This window comes from Gloeophyllum trabeum (genome assembly GCF_000344685.1).
Source record: "Gloeophyllum trabeum ATCC 11539 unplaced genomic scaffold GLOTRscaffold_00006, whole genome shotgun sequence".
Classification (NCBI taxonomy): Eukaryota; Fungi; Basidiomycota; class Agaricomycetes; order Gloeophyllales; family Gloeophyllaceae; genus Gloeophyllum; species Gloeophyllum trabeum.
Window position 1 is genome coordinate 754,851 of NW_006920415.1, and position 18,051 is coordinate 772,901.

An 18,051-nucleotide genomic window follows, 5' to 3' on the forward strand; every position below is an offset into this window, starting at 1 on the left:
GAAGGCCAGAGGACGCCGAACACTGGCTCAGGACACGATCCTCCGCAGTATGACGTAGCACTCACGTGACCGTGTGGCAATAATTACCGCGCCCAAAGACGCGCTGGCTGCTCGTTCGATTATTCAAGGACCCATCGTAAAACGCGCGACCGGTCGTGATTATGGCACTAATTACAAGTGGAACGGTTGATTCTGGGCCCCCCTTTATCATACCAGCGGTGAAACTCAATGTCATCAGTCCTAGCCTGATAGCAATAATAGGTTCAATCTCAGGAAGGCGCGGGAATCCCATGTAACCTATAATTGTGTCCTGGATTGACATCCAGGCTGAGAGGACGAAAGGTATCAGGCTAATCGAGCAGGTACATACCTGTATTTACTTGTATTCACGTCTACAGGGGTAACATCGTCGATCGGCCGCAGAACAAGCGGAAAAGGTGGAAGGAGAAGGCTGGTTCTAGGTATGAACGATATGCATTCTGACTGGATGAAGGTCGGACGAATCCCGATAGTAGGTGCCTTCGGTACCGTTCAAATGTATTGCAAGCTAAGCAAGTCTTCAGGGCGATCAGCTCAGGCTGCGCCGCGCAGAGTCCAAAGATTTCGCTGTAGTATACTACTGTTACGATGTGGCAAACATTTAGGTCCCGTTCGCCTGAGGATGACAGTGTTCCGATGACACGATGATGAGAAGCTGACAGAAGCAAATTGAAAGGTAACTCGATTGACACTTGCGACATGCGCTTACGACGGCGTCCAGTCTAGTGCTGCGGTAACTGCGCTGAGACAGCTACAGTCGACTCTGTCTTAACCCATAACGGGTCGTGGAACCCAAAAGTTATGGGTTTCTGCAGACTATGGGTTACCAGAACGTGTGACATTGTGTGACTACCTAGTACGCGTGACAGACAGCCTATCCGGTATAGGCCGGACGTCGTTTATGACACCGTTTAGATACGAAATCTTGAGTCTGGTATGGGTTATCTTCTGAAATACCATGAGAACCAAAAATTAAGGGTCCAGATGGTCCAGACTCTCGTGAGAAGGAGACCTGTACCTTCCTAATATAGGTTGTTTTATGGGTTATGACCCTTCAGAAAGCTATGGGTTATGGGATACGGCAGACTTATGGGTTTTTACTATCTACCATGTCGGTGGAAGCCAAAAACCTATGGGTTATTACAGGTTATGGGTTATGACAGGTATGGGTTAAGACAGAGTCGACTGTAATGGGTGAGATCTGTCCGACATAGTCAACGGCAAGAAAACTTCTGGATCCCTGGCGTAGGACGTGGGCGCGCTGTGCCCTCGATCGACTCGTGCATGTGCTCCTTGCACGTATATATAGGATTCTCCATCAAACTTTCAGCCACTGATAGGTTTGTCCGCTGCTTGGGACATACGTTCTACCTTGACAGAAACATATCTACCGCGGGCACTCCGAGAGCGGTCAAGCTCTCTCAATCAGGATAGCGGTATGCTCAGATGCTGAGGTGGAGATACCTGATGGCCTGAACTCTGATAAGGCACCGTAGCGTCACCTTTCTGGGTGTAATGGACGAAGACGCAAGACAGCCTGAGCTTCATCAAACGATATTTTTATCCTGAGAAGCCGTACCCTCCGTCATGGCTGTGGATTATAAACTCCCAACACCCTCCGGATAATTGCACGCTTACACGACCACCATGGCCTCTTATGCAGTACCAGCGACAATTGCTGGAGAGGGCCTTGCGAAGCCCCCCTCGCTCGATGTTTCCGAACATCCGTACGGTAAGTGTTGTGCCATCGGACTACTCGATATGGGCCTTGAATGAAATCCACAGAGGAGTCGGGGAAAGTCTCCTTTCAGACTTATCTCACGCTCGCTGACCAGGCTCGAGCTCGTGAAGCCAGCGGTGAATATGAGAGAGGGTACGGCTCTGTTTGTCGACTACAAGGCGTCACTCCTTGACAGAAATGAACAGCGAGACGCCTACGGAGAAGGGGAGGACCGTCTCTCCCCATCAGCAGGAACTGCTGAATGCTCGGCGTGCCCTCCGTACAGCGAGCTGGTTGTCCGTTTTCTACCTCATCACCACGGATATTCTCGGACCCTTCAACGCGCCCTTTGCCTTCAGTCAGGTCGGATACGCTCCCGGAGTTATTCTATACGTCGTCAGTGCGTGTCCCTCCTTCTACATATCGTGATCGGTTTTATCGGCGACGTGCACTGATACTTCGTTCCCTGTAGTGGGTGGTGTCGCCTGCTATACGGGTCTCATTCTATGGCGCCTGTTCTGCCGCCTGGACTCAGAGCAGTATCCGATTAGGACCTACTCAGATATCGCCGAACGTATATTCGGCAGGTGGTTCAAACATTTCTGCACAGTGCTACAGACCCTTCAGTTGATCATTAACGTAAGTATCAGCGTAAGTGAGGCGTGGGATATGAAGATCTAACCTACATCGTCAAATGCTCTAGGTCGGGACTATCCTATTGTCCAACGGTCAATCTGTGGCCCAGATCGCCATCCACAACGAGTTCTGCTTCTCCATTATGATCCTGATATGGGCACTAGTCGGCATGGTCGCAGGTCAAATCAGGTCCTTGAAGAATTACGGCTGGCTAGCCAACATGTCAGTATCATTCCAAGCAGCCTGTCCCGCGGTACCTGATCCGTCTCCTTCCCCAGGGCTATATGGATTAACCTCCTGATCATCTTCATCTCCATGGGTTTCATCGCACATTCACCGCCGAACTACGCTTCGGCCGTGAGCTCATATGGGCCCGAAGTAGCGTCAGGCCCGGTCCATACCTCGGTTATTGTGAACCAGCCGATATACTCCAAGGTTAACGGTATCATGCAAATGGTGTTCGCGTACGGTGGCGCCATGATCTTCCCCGAGTTCATGGCTGAAATGCGCCGACCAATGGACTTTTGGAAGGCTATGGTATGTCTGGCATTTTAGCTCGTGCTGCAAGTCTCTGATCGTTTGACTGTCCTCTGTCCAGTGCTGCGCGCAGCTCCTGATTGCTACCGTGTACATGATGTACGGCATTTATGTCTACGCCTTCCAGGGACAGTATACACTCCCACTTGCGTATCAAGGAGTCAGTAAATATTCGTGGCAAACTGTAGGCAACGTGTTGGCCCTCATCTCCGGCATCATTGCCGCTGGACTGTACGGAAACATTGGCATTAGTCAGTATCCGATATGCTGGACTGGGGAGAGTACTGATGTTCTCGGATGTTATTTGCAGAGGTCGCGTATATGCATATTGTAGAAGAGTGGATGCGGGGACCCCCCCTCATGAGCAAGCGAGGCCGGTTTATCTGGATGATCATGGTGTTCCTTTACTGGAGTCTTGGTATGTATCTTCCCTCACGACATTCACTGTAGTAATCAATCTCTATCGTTATCCTTAGCTTTCATCGTGGGATCTGCTATTCCCCAAGTGCAAAATATCTCTGCGCTGGTCGCGGCAGTCTGCATCATGCAGTTCACGTACACGTTCCCACCGCTCTTCCTTGTCGGCTACATGGTGCTCGTCGACGCGACGGTTGACGATCCCGGCGATTCCTGGTATGAGCTTTCCCGCTGGAAACGAGGGCTCTTCTCGGGCCGATGGTACTACAAGATCTTCAATTTCTGCCTGTTCCTTGGGGCCCTCGCTATGGCGTGTCTTGGTGAGTAGTCAGTCCCGGGTGATTTGTCGTGAACGACTCACAGTATGGCTCAGGTATGTATGGTGCCGGAGAGAGTATCAGTGCGGCTTTCAAAGTGTCCGCCGCCACCTCCTTGGGATGTGCATCTCCTGTATGAGTATGATGGGTGGTAGTACCCGTCCTGTCGGGATGTGCTGGACTCAAGAGTACACTAGTAGTAATGCCTGATACGATTCATGCTCATGAGAAATTGAGAATGGTACGTAAGTAATGTAATGGATCTCGTTATAGAATAGTAGACTCCAGTGTATCTAGCCTTCCTTACTTCAGATCCACCGCAAAGTACACAGGTTCGATCTCGCCAGATACGTTACGTTCGTCGGTCGTTACTCGTCGCTGACTTCCGCCCAAATTCGCCACATCCATACCTGCATATATCTGCCAGCAGCAATTCTAGTATACCAAATGGTCCAAAATACAATCGCCTCCCTTCTGTCAAGTTCAACAATATCAACGGCTGTGTTGGCTCTTTCAAGTTATAGGGTACCGTAATTATAACCTATCATGTGTGTGTATTTATGGTGCGCCGGACTCACTCCCTTCCTCGTCTGCGGTAGCGGCATCCCATGCCAGCACAAAAGGCACCGTTCACTGCGTGTTACATATGGCAGACGTGTCTGTATGACATGGGTAAGAGAATGTTGGGACCTGAGTCATCCACTGCCTCATATCAAGTCCGCGGCCGAGAGGAGCGGCGGAATGTCGCAGGCCTGAGGTCGGAATTTCATTAATAGACTCCATATGGTACAGAAACTCCCTGGCACCCGACGAGTACTCCCAGAAGGGGGTTCATGACCGACCTGCATTCAAATATGATGTGGCTGCGGAAGACAAGCTGAAGAAGGGATTGTTGGGTGGCTGAGGCCTCGCGAGCTAGGTGTAAATGTCATACCTGAAGGCCGCACTACCCATTGACAAGCTCAGGGCATGCTGCAGAATTCTGGACTGCCCGTACTATATACCCTCTGTGAGGCTTGCGCCGGGCATAGCGATCCCGAGTAGTAAGTACCGCTCTCGCGCTTTTAGTATTAGTCCCGAGTTTAACTCATCTTTCATAGACCACAGGGTTCAATTCACCGCGGAGTTCATATCGACAGGCTTCATGGCTTCCTCGCCGCTCCATCTCCGCGACATTGCGGAAGCACGCCCAGCCTATAGTATTCGAAAGTGAGCGGTTTTACACAGGTGTAGACATCTACAGGGGTCCTGCCGCACTAGTACTACTCATATGTTGTACTAGCGAAGAGAAGGTCCTGTGGACTTCGGGAAGTCCCAAGCTGTCATGGTAAGTCCCACACATCGAGCGGTGGTCCAAGTTATCTTTGATTGTACATCCACAATACCGTTGCTATAACTGCTGAATTAATCGCTTCAGCTGCCATGCGAAGCAGGGGATGCCTGATCTTGAAGTAGTACTTCGAGTCCTTCTATGTTTCTCGGCGTCCTGAAGACAGCGATATCTGCTATTCGTACGTCCATTCTGGTATTGATCGTGCCGGCTTACTAGACCTATCGCAATGTTCGTCGAGCACCACGTTCATTCGACTAACTCCGCTGGCAGCAGGCGGACGCCTTTGCCCGACTGAGTCTGGCCACATCATACCGCCTTCTCATGGTTCAGGCCAGAGAGATTAAGGGCGCGAAGTAGGAGATGCGGACGTAGAATGAGAGCTAATAATGCGTTGCGTAGTTGGATACCCGCCATCTTATAAGGCTCAGCTAGAAACCGCCTCGTTAACGATTACGGCTTTTTCAGGCCAACAGATACTGTTTACTGCTCAACTCGGGAAAGCGGAAGGTCGCAACAGGGTGAGCGTATTCACCGGATGTCAGCGAATGCAGCGCCTTGGACGCTGGCTTGTGCCGATGAGCACCAAGTCAAGAGATTGCTGATCTGGATGATGGGTACCCGCGTACGAGAGAACATGATCGCAATGCTACCGAGACACCCAGAATTAAACGTTGCCTACGGAATTACACGTATACTACGGTATAGATACGGTAGTCGCAAAGGAATAGGGAAGACGAGTAAGTGGCCGCACGTAGCGGTGCAGCAACGTACTCTAGTCTGGATACAATAAGTGGATAAAATAGAATAGAAGGGTACTAAAATAGACAGGCCCATGGAACGAAGCACTGCTTAATAGCAGAACAAGTCACCGTTTCATTGGAATGTCCTGCACGACCCCAGACTGACTCATGGACGCAATGAGATGCTGAACTTTAACCGCAGTATGCCTCGTCGTGATCAAGCCCAGCCTGCGCTCGGGCTTACTCCACCCATCGGGAACCCTCTCCTCCCCGTACCACTGCTCCAGCCTCCCCGGCGGGGCCTCCCCGCTCTCATCCTTCATCAGAAGCCACGACAGCGCGGACTCGCCGCGTGCGATCTCCGCGTGGAACGCGTTGAGTTGCCTCCCCCCGAGCGTCTTCTCTCGCGCGATCCGCGCCTTCGCGAAGTCTTCGAGGCGAAAGCCACGCCCCGCGGGGCACGACGTAATGAACGCGTGGAGGAGCCCGGGATCCACGTTGGTAGGAGCGCACGCGGCGCCGGGAGCCGCGTCCGCGTGCACGAGCGAGGCGTCGTGCTCGAGGCGGTCATGCAGTGCGAGGTCGTCGAGGTTGAGCGACATGTGTAGGATGGAGCCGCACAGTAGGTAGCCGGGGATGGCGAGGAAGAGGGCGAGCGGGAGAGAGAGATTGTAGAACTCGCGTAGAGCGTGGATGAGGGGCCAGAATTTAATGTTCATGCCGTCTCGTGGTCTGCGACAAAGTACGTACGATTAGACGAAGGGGAGGTGATGAGAGGGGGATTGCTCACATGTACCCATAGTTCGCCATCGTGTTGAGCGCTGGACAAGGAGAGCGCCGCTCACCGGGGCCACCTCGGCGGTAGGTATGATCAATAGTAGATGAGGACGACGGGAGCAGCATCGTAGATAGATATTGGAGATCTGGTCAGCGAGTGGGAGGGATGGTGAATGGGGAGAAGGGATATTGTTCCCAGCCCTTATATGCAACAGACCGCATTCCCTGGATAGAAGAGTTAATATACGTTGCTGTGGGGTCCTTGCCAGAATAGAGACAAAGCGAGCCTGTGATCTAGATCAATAGCAATCACATCGAATCATGACGAGACGTATTAACGTGTCTGCCTGATATGGTACTGGCATTCATGCGCGAGATAGCCACATAGAACCCTCATGCCCGATACACAACGTGCCTTGTGTACTGCAATTCAGACCAAAGTCCGAATTCGAACCATCCGCCCGACTTTTCTCTACCTGGGTTGGAACTGAGACATACCGCCTGAGACAGCCTTTGGCCCAGCGGCATCCGTTGAAAGAAGAATCCAGGACCGCCACTGAGTATACGCGGATACACACAATGCAATACTCCGCATCGAAGTTCGATATTTATGGAAGCTCACAGCAGTTGTTGACCGTACTTGGATGCTGAAGCCGGCTGTGAATAGTCCACTAAGAACAGTGCCTCGTTTTATTAGAGAGTGCGCATCAATATGGAGAGCAGTACGACAGATCATCGCTGCCGAAAGCAAGCCGGGATCGCGCCCAACTCTGACGTCGTTAGGTAGCGGTCCCGCAACTGTCAAAGGAATCCTCAGGCTTGATACGAACACCTCCGTTTCCCAGGAGCAGGGCCTTACGAATATATGTATATGATGACTTTGCTGAACGTATTCTCTTCGTAAAAGATCTGCCAGGCAGGGGGAATGAAAGGAGGGATAAAACGAAAGCCATCGAATTTTCGGAGTTGACAAAGGAAAGACGTCTCCGAAGTCCGTTGTACTTACAAGTGGCGGTACAGTATGGAAGGAGTGGCTGTGCCATAAGCGGGCGGCAAGGGTGCGGCCCCGCCGGACTGCTGTCATCGTCAAGCCACCGTAACATGGGCCTCCAGTACTCCAGTCTAAAATCGAGAAGATCGCGCCCTAAGGTTTGCCGTACGCCTAATACCTCTCTTCTACTTGCTTTATTAAATTCATTTAGAAAAGAGCTGCAGAATGAACTGCACGTCGATGCATGGGAGTCCGTTGGCAGTGTCGAATGTTGCTTTGCATGTACACTCGTGATACATGGCGAAAACATCCACCCGGAAAGGGCGCGATGAGATATTGACGCAACAAGTAGGATATACCAGCCGTCTCCCATAGAAGCTGCCTATACATAGTCCGAACGGAAATCACACCAATCGCAGCATGGCCGAGTCAGTCCACTTCCATATTGATCCGCTTGATCTCCTCCCGCACCACCTCATCAAGGAGACCCGCCATAGCGTTCGGGGCTACGAGCCTGCTTTTCTCCAATGCGATCTGCAGCGTCCTCAAGCTTTTTTTGTTGATATATTCACCAACGCAACTGACCACCAAGTCGTCAACGTCTGCGCGTTGTGACGGCGACGAATTGCAGTACGCAGAAGGCCCACCCTCTCTTGGCTGTTTCCGTTGAGAATAGCGGTACTTCCGCCGCAGCGCCACAGCGTTCAGATATAGTGTGTACCCTTGAAGGAGTGGCGACGTGGTCATCGCGGGCATTCTAGACCAAACGCGCGTTTCCTCCTCCCCGACATCCGAGGTCTGCTTCGCAAGGCAGCGAAGGTACTGCATTGCGTGTCTAGCCGCTTCCGCGGGATTGCTGTGGCGTTCTCCGTCAGCCGCAATATCCGAGGATAGTTGAAGAGAAAGGTGACTCACAGGTCCGGATCCGAATAGGGGGAGACCGCCAGTACCTTCACGGAAAGATCGATCGCAATTGCCCTGAACATCCCCGACACCGAGGACAGGATCCCAACGACGTCCATATCCCATTGTGGCGTCGCTTCCTCCGCCAGTGTACTGACAGAGTGGATGCTGTCGGCTAGTACACGCTGCAGTATCTCGTACCAGAGTTCGTGCGGGAGTTCCATGGGTAGTTCAGACGGATTTGCGCTCTCGGTTGATGCGCCCTCAATTATACCCGTCTTTTTGCTATGCCACCCTGCTCCCAAGCGGGGACAAAGCACTAGCGCCACAGCATTGGATCAATGAATTCCACGGAGAATCGGGATATCATGCTGCGTTCGCGCCACAGCACATGGATGAATATCAGGTGTAGCGTTACGCTTACCGCAAGCTGGGAAGCTAAGCGGACAGCAAATAAACAGAGGCTATGTACGCACTTCGTTCCTACAGTAAATAGTGCCCACCTAACACTGCCTCGTCAAGTGGCACCAAATACAGAGCTGTGTATATGTGTTCTATTTCTATCACACGCTAGATATATGGAGGCCCAAGAGCTGGTCATCCAGTCAGTCAGTCAATCACAAGCAGCCCATGAAAATGGCGCGTCACCGTACCTTTCCTGAACAACCCGAGCGTGAACTCTACTACCAGCAAGAGCACTCCTCCCCCGGGTGCCAACCGCAGGACCTTCGGCACAAAGCCCTTGTACAGCGCTGCTGGGCCTTCCTCACGGAAGATCGTTATCAGTCTGTAGTAAGAAGGGTTCAGTGACGTCTCGTCTCAGCCTCAAGGTCGGAGGTTGCTCACGCGGGGTAAGTCCAATTGTACTTGGGAGTGACGCCTGGTAGGCGCTCTGCTCCTTGTATACGTGATTTAACGACCTATGATAATACGTTTTCCTGGTGAACCTGTGAAGCCTGAAGATGCGAATAATCCAAAACTTACATCGAACCTGGAGCACTCTTCCGTTTATCACACATCCACAATTTGTATGTGTGCATGCGGACTCACGGAGTATTCAGCATAGTACCAATGCATCCACCAACTGTCCCAGAAATGAAGTTATTCAATAGCTGCCCTTGGGGTGACTGGCGAGCGCCTTCGATGCTCAGAGTGAACGGGCGTAGATTTGTTCAGCGCAACGTACCTCAGCAGGCGGCAACAATGCTCGCACTTGGAAGATGGAGCCAAAATATCCTCCGTTCCACCACAGATGCCTTGTGACATGTTCAACTTTGTCGTAAGCAGAGGTGGAGGATTAGCGGTTACCTCCAGAACGTTGCTTCCATGCCCGAGTAGAGCCCCAGGACACCATTCTTCGCAACGATCGACTTTAAACAGTCCCACGGTCCAGCGAATTTGCTGGCTTTGTCCTGCAGCCTTTGCTCAGTTGTATGTGAGTAAACGCAAACACGGTGGTTATGAGGTAGGTTGAGATGCAGACTTGATTTTCACCAGCTCGAACGGCACCACGACGAAACTTTCGGTCGCACCGGCCGCGCATCCGGTCAAGATGGAAAGTTGCTGGTCCATCTTGCCCTTCCCGGAAAAGTTCAGGAAGGTCTTGCCCCAGAAGTCATTGGCTGCGCTGTAACCGTCATTCAAGTTTCCCCCAGGCTGTCCATTGTAGGTCTCATACTTACAACTTCGTAGCACGCTTGGGTGCTTCGAGCATCAGAGGGGGGACCAGCCCTGTACAAGGAATATCAGTTGCAGCCCTCGTTCACAATGTTTCCAAACTTTACCTCGATACAGCCTTCCGAAACTACAGACGGGACGTCATCTCGGATCCCGAGAGATGGTAGCATGACGGGACATACCCTTCCTCAGCGATAATAGTCCTAAAACTCCCGATCAACCCATGCTTGCTCTTTCCCGTCTCCAGTTGCATTCGCGTTTTGACCTGAACATTGCCATGGCATGATATAATTAGCTCCTCCGGTCCTCAAGGCATGGGTCGCGTGAGTGCATACTCACAACATCTAAAATGTGGAATCAGGGTTAGACATTTACTATGCTGAAGCAAATATCTCTTGCACGTTACCGAGTGGATAAAAAGTTAGAATCTCCGAGATACCAGCAATGGCTCCCGCTGTGAAGTTATAGATGAAAGGCAAAGCTATCGAAGTAGCGCCAATGCAATGTTAGAGCTCAACCAGTGTCCACAGAGCAGGCGCAGCCTACGTTTCTTCTGCACGTTCGACATATCGTACAAGGAGCGAGTGAGTACAACAGACAAGAAAGAGACAGAGAGCAGCGCCGACGCTTTTACGGCCGGAATGGAACTCTAGACAGAGTGTGGGGTACCGCGCCCCGGCCGATATCGGCGTTTGTGCGCCGCGATCATATGTACGTCCAGTCCGGACTTGCCTCGATGCCGCCATGGTCTACATTTCCTCCTGGCAGGAATATCAAGAGGCGGCAGAGGCTCTGTACGCAAAGTCGCCGAACACGGTGAGTAGCTTTATATATGGCTATGTTTCCTTGTCTCGATGCCAAGACTGACTCGCCAAGCGTAGACTCGATATGTCGTAAAATGGAGGGCATTGGAGGGCAAGCTGGTCTTGAAAATCACGGATAATGTTACGGTGCGTTCGTGTCGTGGCTTGGATGTACACGGTAGCTAACCCTGATCCGAAGTGTCTCAAATTTAAGACCTACTCTTCCATCTTTCTCAATCGATTCGAGGCCCTGAACCTGTCGCTCATGCAGAAGATGCAGAACCGCCGTCCGGCCCCAGCGGGTACACCCATGCAGATAGACACCACTGAGCCCGCGAGAGGTGGTACGCCCGTGGCTGGGGCCTCTGCTCCAGGGACACCGGCGGGTGGAGGTGTAAAGAAGAAGAAACCGAAGAAAAAGAAGTAGGAGGGCGGCTGTATGTTAGGATTATGTGGCGTGCCGTGTTGTCGTGCGTATTTTTCGTGTTCTACTATGCCATCTATCATCACGCATGTCGGCGAGACAAGCATGCGTCTATCGACACCGGCTTGCTCAATGCAAATCCTCAGAAAGTGTTAGTGTGGCCATCGCGGCACACTTCTTAACATCCCGTAACCCCTGAGGTCAATCGCTTTCCGGATTTTCTAATCCTAGAGCAGGGTATACGTATAAATTAACAGCAATATACAGATTATAGAATGTCTGAATTATTGTAAGGTGCGGCGAGATAGTATAACTTAAAGCCCGAATTCCTTCAGCCACTTCCGCATCAAGCACCTCAGCTGACTCTGGGTGAAACGCCCTTCATGTCCTTGCGTCTCTTTCGGGAAAGCTGAGTTGATATCTCTAACCAAAGTCTCGATTGTCCTCCAGGGACCGAGACTCTCCTCATCTTCATCCTCTGCCCAATTGTCGATCGCCCGGAGGTTGGGGAACAGGTACACGAGGAACAGGATCGCAGCGGCCAGGTTCTCGACGGCGGTGCTCATAATAGCTAGACTGGTGACTTTCTCGTTGAAAATCGTCGAGGCCGGTTCCAGCGAAGGAGTCATCACGAAATCTTCCAGCGGAACGCATAGGGTCTTCAGGTCGGGACAGTTCTTGACGAGCGGGATAAGTCCTTGCAGCGTCAGCCTAGACGCGTTGGCCATGGGCTTCTTCGGAATTAGCTCCAGCGACCGTAGGCGCGGCCAGTGGGTGGACAAGTCTTCGACGAGTCTGTCGTCAATAGCGAATGAACAGTGGGGGTCCAGTTCGAGTGCCTCCAAGCTGGAAAAGACCAACAGCGGCCTGAGCACTGTTTCGTCTACGACAGCGTCCGAGATGCCGTACGGGGTTCCGGCCTCTCTGTCAAACGCGATGGATAGGGACGTGAGAGATGCGGAATCGCACTGACTGCTGATTGCTCTCGTGCAGTCCTCGAGAAGGGACGCAGGTGCCCACTCGCTGTACGTGAACGTGATGGACCTGATTTGCTTGGAGCTGATAAGCCGTGCGAGTGTCGTACATGCCGTAATGTGCTCCGTGCGGACATGTATCTCCTGGAGGGCAGGAAAAGTGCCGGGGGAACAATGTAGCGTCGGTCGCGGGAGTCGCGAACGTGGGTGAGAGGGAAGGGTGGGGCATTGCCATGCCGTCAGTGATCTTAGGTTGGGTAGCTTCACGAGGCTGTTGAGACTGACGCTGAGGGCGGGTATGTAGACCTCGCATTCTTGTAGTCGATGGAGTTGAGAAATGCACTGCGCGACCGACTCCGAGACGGCCCGGTCGGTACCCTCATATTCTATAAAGAGGCTCCGCATCCACGGGCAACGTTGTGGTATAGACTGTAGGATAGGCGGTGCGGCAGCCTGCGCCTTCGTCAATATGCGCAGGGTGAGGGAGGTCAGAGTTCGGGTCAGCAGCTTCTCGATGAGGAGAAATGCTGGACCATCTTCTCCGTAGGGCGGATCCCACGTGAGAGAACGGAGATTAGGAAGTAAGCAGTCGGCGGGTATGTTGGCAGCTAGAGCGGCGAAAGCTTCGGGAGATATGGATGGCAGAGGGGAGCTGTTGCATCGCTTCCATGACGATTGGAAGTGCAAGGATCTGACATGGCTCGTATAGATGCTTGCCCGCGCATAGTCTGCCGTTTGGATGGGTCTGCGGAAATCCTGTAGCACGTATTAGCGGAAGTTAAGCACATCTCGAGCAATAACATACCAGGTATACGGTGTCGTGAGCCTTCTTCTCCCCTAGTATGTCAGACGGCATGCAGTACAGTAGCGGCGCGAGACTTGGTAAGTCCTGCCACAAAGCCTTTGCTGCAGAGCCATGGAGAACTTTGCATGTCCTTGCTAGAGCAGCCACAGTACTTCTGCCGCCGGCATCGTCGGACAGAATGTAGTCGATGATACTACTCTGTAACTCGACGATGGTCAAAGCTTCATGCATGCCACGTACAGGGGGTGCAGACTGGTGGGCGCTGTCTTGCCCGATTCTTATATAGGAGTACCGGTGGCAGAACCATATAAGTAATGCCACTCGGGCACAGAATACCTCTTTTAACGAACTGAAGCGAGAAAGGAACCCTTTGTCATGTTAGCACAGCATGATCAGTTTCACGCACGGTTACGGTCTCATTAAAGGAGACGGGTGTGTACCGCAAGTGTACTGAGAAGGTGACCAAGCCCTCCCACACCCACCGTCGTCGGCAAGTGTTTTGATACCGTCATGTCGGAAATGAAGCAGCGATGATTTGCGGCAAATAATCAGCGGAACAAATGCAATCCTTTCATGGAGAATTGGTACCATGGAAAGACAGATTGAGGCGGTCAGAACGGCAAAGAGAGGATCCGTCATAGGCACTGAAAGGCAAGAAAGGATTAATGCACGCCAGGAATAGGCGGTGCGTCACGTGGCACGGCTAAGGTACTTCCAAGCATCCGACTGCCAGGGACTGTTCCCAGGTCTAATATCTTTCTGTTGTCTCAGTCTAACGCGCCTCCGACTCGCTATCCCTACAGGAGGCCACTGCTCGGGCGACAGACGGACTATGCTTGGGAGGACGGATTCTGTTAGCTGATTTTGTCAGAATTCGAATGTCTCCGAAAGTATCGGCTACCTCTGTGACATGGCTGCTTGTGGCTGGGCTCGTCTTCCACTTGGTGTATATCGGAACAGTCTTTGACTGCTACTTCACCAGCCCTGTCGTCCATGGAATGCAGCATTATAGCACCGAGCGACCGCTGTCGAAGCGCTTGGTCCTCATCGTAGGTATTACACACGTGCTTGGCGCGCATTGGGCTCCCTGAAACAATGGCAATTCGCCTTTTGCAGGGGATGGACTACGTGCCGACCTTGTCTTTGGCGTAGATGCCTTTGATTTCATTCCTGGGGCACCGAATGTAACGGCGCCGTATCTGAGATCCATTATAGAGACAAGGGGAGCATATGGTGTTTCACACACGCGGGTGCCAACTGAGAGTAGGCCGGGACATGTAGCACTGATAGGTACGTAAATACTACGGACAATGTTAGATGATCATTCAGTTATACTGTCTGTCATTGCTGTTGCCAGCTGGAATGTACGAGGACGTGTCCGCTGTGACCAAAGTACGTGATTTGGATACCTGAACCGCCTTCACATTATTAAGCGTATGATACCACAATGTATACAGGGATGGAAGACTAACCCAGTGCGTTCATTACTTCATGAATGAAAGCGACACTCATCACGTCGCTTTCCGTTGCATGATGCCCCTAACCCTAACCCTAATATACCCTTAGGTCGACTTCGACTCGGTCTTCAACCAATCGTCGCACACCTTTTCTTTTGGATCACCGGATATCCTGCCTATGTTCCAACAGGGCGCGACACACGGGAGAGTAAAGGCTTGGTGCTATGAGGAGCACGAAGAAGACTTCTCGAAAGGTGGGAATATCTGCTATTCATGGCGGATTCCTTCCGATACGAAACTTGCCTTTACAGACGCCACTGCATTGGATACCTGGGTTTTGGACCATCTCAGACAGTTGCTGCACAATGCTACCACTGACGCTGCATTGGATCATGAGCTTCGCTCCGATAAGGTCATCTTTTTCCTGCATCTTCTGGGGTTAGACACGACCGGGCATGCGTATCGGCCTCATTCTAAAGTAAGCCAATACTCCCAAAAAGGCCTTGCAAGTTTGCTACAAAACCGTAGCGCAGGAATACATGAATAACATATTGGTTGTCGACGCAATTGTGCGTCAGACCGAGGCGCTGCTCACCGAATTCTATGGAGATGAGGAGACCAGCTTCGTATTCACTGCTGACCATGGCATGTCGAGAATCGGCAATCACGGTGATGGAGGTACGTCTACTCTGGTGACTATACCGTTTACCCCGGATTAACGATCTCTGTGCACCAGATCCTGATAATACTCGTACACCCCTCGTTGTCTGGGGTAAAGGCGTTCGAGGGCCTATACACGTACCTGAAGATGATCTGGTCGAGCCAGACACGTATACTTCTCCCTTCAAGCTCTCCCACATTGTCAGGCAGGACGTTGAGCAAGCAGATGTTGCGGCACTCATGGCGACATTAGTGGGTATAAACTGGCCCGTGAACTCAGTCGGCGTTTTACCAGATGTATATCCGGGTAAGGCAGGGTACTTGAAACTTGGTAATGATGGTAGGGCCAAGGCTGAGGCTGCCCTGGTAAATGCGAAGGTAGTGTAATGTCCTTACCTATCCTTTTGAATTATAATGGAGCGGTCTGACTTCTGTAGGTTGTATTGGAACACTATCGAGTCAAGCATGGTTTGTGGTAGCAACGCAGTAGTAGACCCAGGCTGACCAGCCAACTCCAGACGTCAAACACAAACACACATTATTCTACAAGCCATTTGCCGCTCTTGATAGTGATATCAACGAAGAACTGCCGGGTTCTAAAGCTATCTCACACATTGAGCGCCTCATTCGAAGCGAGCAATACAGTAGCGCCCTCCACGAATCGTTCGATATGATCCAGACTACATTGGCTGGACTAAGATATCTACAGACGTAAGAAATACCACGCACCTGCGTACCCAAACTATACTAATATCATCCAGCTATGATCGCTCCTTCATCCGTAGTCTCGTTGTCATAGCTTACACCGGGTGGGCGGCGTATGCTGCGACCTTCATCCTCATTCCTAGTCAGGCGGGCTCGACGCCAACCGTGAATGCCTATGCGGCCGTCTTAGCTCTGTGGATCGTACTTGCTATTCAACGATCACCGTGGAGTTTCTACCTATACGCGATCTTTCCATGTTACTTCTGGGATGCCGCTGTGAACAGAGCACGAGAACCGTTCCTTCAATGGGCGCGGACTCGAGAGAAGAGGGATCTCAAGGCGGCCGGTCTAAACTTTGGGCGAGGTGTCTTGGTCGCCGCGGCACTCGGGTGCATGGTGGTCAGTCCCCACATTGCGCTCGATACTCTTGTTCGTGTTGAACAATAATCTTCTAGAAAGCCTACACGGTCCGGTCGATATGGAGCATCGGCTTCGTGCTTATGGGTCTTGTGTGGCCGCGCCTCTGGCCTCGAGCTCGGCAGTCGAACACAAATCTCACCTGGTTGTGGTCCTTGTCATGTCTGGCCACGGGTGTCTTCCCGCTGCTAGATGTGAATAAAAGGGAAAACCTCCTGATTATGTGAATATATCATATTGACTTGCAATATCAGGCTATGTATTAATCTATTCCTTCAGACTCGTCGGCGGGTTGCTTATGGTCTTGGTGGCAAACATTGCTGCTAGATATGCGGTACCAGCGCGAGGTGCCGAAGCAACCTCACTGCTCGGTATTGTACAAGTACAGGTATGGTGACGTTGTCGCTGTCAGGGGCCGTACTTATATCTGCTCCGTATCCCTAGTCTTGGCTCATCTTAGCTACTATGATGATTGCCATGAGCTCCGTGTACAGATTGCAAGCGAAGGCGGGATTGCCTCTGTTAAATCAGATAGCGGGGTGGTGTGTCCTAGGTGCGTTGCTAGTTTAATTTTTCGTGGGCGTTTCTTGACTCGATGCTTCTAGTCATATCGACACTGTACCCTGCTTTCTCCAACATCAAGTATGTTAACCCGGAATCGAAGCTTATCGTCTTATTCCTTGCATTTTGTCCCTGTTTTGTCATTCTGTCGATCAGCAACGAGGGCTTATTTTATCTCTCATACTCGGTGACTTTGGGGTTATGGATTGAAGTGGAGACCATGCTGAGGCCGCTGCCACCGACGAAGCGGACGAAAGGCAACATTTCGGTCAAGAAGTCCAATGATTCCGCTGCGGACCGCGTACAGAGGTATAAGCCATGTGCGGATGACCTACGGATTGCGTTGTTCTTCCTGTTCTTTGTGCAAGTTGGGTTCTTCGGTACTGGCAAGTAAGTCTTGACAAGAAATCTTGTCTCCTACCGAGACTAACCTATTTGACCTAGTGTGGCTTCTGTCTCGTAAGTACACGGCGCTCGTCTGCCTACGAGGGATGCTGACTTGCAAATCGTCATCCAAGCTCCTTCTACCTCGAGCCTGTATACCGCTTAATACCTGTATTCAAACCCTTCCTCATGGCGGCTCTTCTGGTATGTACTTGATCACGAGAATTCGCCGCCGCCGCCGTTGAATATGGGATATGCTTCCAGATCTTTAAGATCGTGGCGCCCTACGTGATTCTATCCGCCACATTCGCAACCCTCAACGCACGTCTAGGCTTACCTCCGTTTTCTCTGTTCTTGGTCGCCCTAACGCTGACAGATGGTTCGTCGTCCTTTCATTGTAATTATCTACTCTTTAACAATATCCTCAACCGATATCTAGGCATGACAATGACGTTCTTCTTCCTCGTCACCGACACCGGCGCGTTCTCCATCCTTCTCAGGTTACCGCACTCACTGACTTGCGCTGCAGGATCTTGGCTCGAGATAGGGCAGACGATCAGCTTCTTCTGCATCACGTCGTTGTTGCTGGTGTGGTCGGCAGGCATCTGCGCGGCTGGCGAGATCATAATGGGGGATGTCCTGGATAGCTTGCGGAGTAGCAAGTCTAACTCAAAAGTAGACTGACGGCGTAAGCAGACTGCCCATCTCCTATATAGGCCTATAATATATTGCGGTTAAGTATGTACCCATCTCATGTGGTACGGTACCTGTGCA

The 18,051-nt window shown here is 51.6% G+C and overlaps 7 protein-coding genes across 7 annotated transcripts; 3 read left to right on the forward strand and 4 right to left on the reverse strand.

The window, feature by feature from the left end:
- Nucleotides 1–1,957: 1,957 nt before the first annotated feature.
- GLOTRDRAFT_75865 (uncharacterized protein) lies at nt 1,958–3,805 on the forward strand (the record flags this gene model as incomplete). The annotated part of the gene is made up of 8 exons (XM_007867569.1): nt 1,958–2,159; nt 2,232–2,398; nt 2,463–2,617; nt 2,674–2,932; nt 2,994–3,183; nt 3,243–3,350; nt 3,409–3,669; nt 3,723–3,805. 8 exons carry the CDS (start codon nt 1,958–1,960, stop codon nt 3,803–3,805), a joined length of 1,425 nt encoding a protein of 474 aa, XP_007865760.1.
- A 2,059-nt stretch (nt 3,806–5,864) lies between these two features.
- Nucleotides 5,865–6,642, reverse strand: GLOTRDRAFT_40798 (uncharacterized protein; the record flags this gene model as incomplete). The annotated part of the gene is made up of 2 exons (XM_007867319.1): nt 5,865–6,471; nt 6,530–6,642. 2 exons carry the CDS (start codon nt 6,640–6,642, stop codon nt 5,865–5,867), a joined length of 720 nt encoding a protein of 239 aa, XP_007865510.1.
- Nucleotides 6,643–7,936: 1,294 nt separating this feature from the next.
- Nucleotides 7,937–8,634, reverse strand: GLOTRDRAFT_128933 (uncharacterized protein; the record flags this gene model as incomplete). The annotated part of the gene is made up of 3 exons (XM_007867570.1): nt 7,937–8,041; nt 8,093–8,363; nt 8,423–8,634. 3 exons carry the CDS (start codon nt 8,632–8,634, stop codon nt 7,937–7,939), a joined length of 588 nt encoding a protein of 195 aa, XP_007865761.1.
- A 134-nt stretch (nt 8,635–8,768) lies between these two features.
- Nucleotides 8,769–10,711, reverse strand: GLOTRDRAFT_110985 (mitochondrial carrier). Its single transcript, XM_007867571.1, has 13 exons — nt 10,634–10,711; nt 10,494–10,568; nt 10,270–10,360; nt 10,195–10,214; nt 10,093–10,141; nt 9,894–10,037; nt 9,719–9,829; nt 9,597–9,666; nt 9,461–9,537; nt 9,395–9,401; nt 9,257–9,330; nt 9,064–9,197; nt 8,769–9,003 (listed from the first exon to the last, which is right to left on the reverse strand). Exons 1-13 carry the CDS (start codon nt 10,653–10,655, stop codon nt 8,981–8,983), a joined length of 897 nt encoding a protein of 298 aa, XP_007865762.1. The 5' UTR covers nt 10,656–10,711; the 3' UTR covers nt 8,769–8,980.
- Nucleotides 10,712–10,810: 99 nt separating this feature from the next.
- Nucleotides 10,811–11,504, forward strand: GLOTRDRAFT_110986 (signal recognition particle, SRP9/SRP14 subunit). The gene is made up of 3 exons (XM_007867572.1): nt 10,811–10,903; nt 10,969–11,037; nt 11,090–11,504. Exons 1-3 carry the CDS (start codon nt 10,832–10,834, stop codon nt 11,315–11,317), a joined length of 369 nt encoding a protein of 122 aa, XP_007865763.1. The 5' UTR covers nt 10,811–10,831; the 3' UTR covers nt 11,318–11,504.
- A 124-nt stretch (nt 11,505–11,628) lies between these two features.
- GLOTRDRAFT_93291 (uncharacterized protein) lies at nt 11,629–13,324 on the reverse strand (the record flags this gene model as incomplete). Its single annotated transcript, XM_007867573.1, has 2 exons — nt 11,629–13,044; nt 13,094–13,324. The coding sequence occupies 2 exons, from the start codon at nt 13,322–13,324 to the stop codon at nt 11,629–11,631; spliced, it is 1,647 nt and encodes a 548-aa protein (XP_007865764.1).
- A 530-nt stretch (nt 13,325–13,854) lies between these two features.
- GLOTRDRAFT_138529 (PigN-domain-containing protein) lies at nt 13,855–17,961 on the forward strand (the record flags this gene model as incomplete). Its single annotated transcript, XM_007867574.1, has 19 exons — nt 13,855–14,146; nt 14,210–14,383; nt 14,451–14,485; nt 14,551–14,568; nt 14,660–14,804; nt 14,862–15,028; nt 15,084–15,228; nt 15,287–15,588; nt 15,648–15,678; nt 15,729–15,921; nt 15,972–16,314; nt 16,371–16,555; nt 16,612–16,720; nt 16,777–16,885; nt 16,938–17,283; nt 17,338–17,352; nt 17,412–17,481; nt 17,542–17,656; nt 17,717–17,961. Exons 1-19 carry the CDS (start codon nt 13,972–13,974, stop codon nt 17,959–17,961), a joined length of 2,922 nt encoding a protein of 973 aa, XP_007865765.1. The 5' UTR covers nt 13,855–13,971.
- Between the last annotated feature and the right edge of the window lie 90 nt (nt 17,962–18,051).

Bases quoted from the DNA above. Each gene is read 5' to 3' on its own strand.
- GLOTRDRAFT_110986 (XM_007867572.1), top strand. From the start codon at position 10,832: ATGGTCTACATTTCCTCCTGGCAGGAATATCAAGAGGCGGCAGAGGCT. The intron at 10,904-10,968 runs GTGAGTAGCTTT...CGCCAAGCGTAG, and splicing joins ACGCAAAGTCGCCGAACACG to ACTCGATATGTCGTAAAATG. The intron at 11,038-11,089 runs GTGCGTTCGTGT...CCTGATCCGAAG, and splicing joins AAATCACGGATAATGTTACG to TGTCTCAAATTTAAGACCTA.
- GLOTRDRAFT_110985 (XM_007867571.1), bottom strand. From the start codon at position 10,655: ATGTCGAACGTGCAGAAGAAAC. The intron at 10,361-10,493 runs GTAACGTGCAAG...CATGCCATGGCA, and splicing joins TCTAACTTTTTATCCACTCG to ATGTTCAGGTCAAAACGCGA. The intron at 10,215-10,269 runs GTATGTCCCGTC...TCCCGTCTGTAG, and splicing joins ACTATTATCGCTGAGGAAGG to TTTCGGAAGGCTGTATCGAG.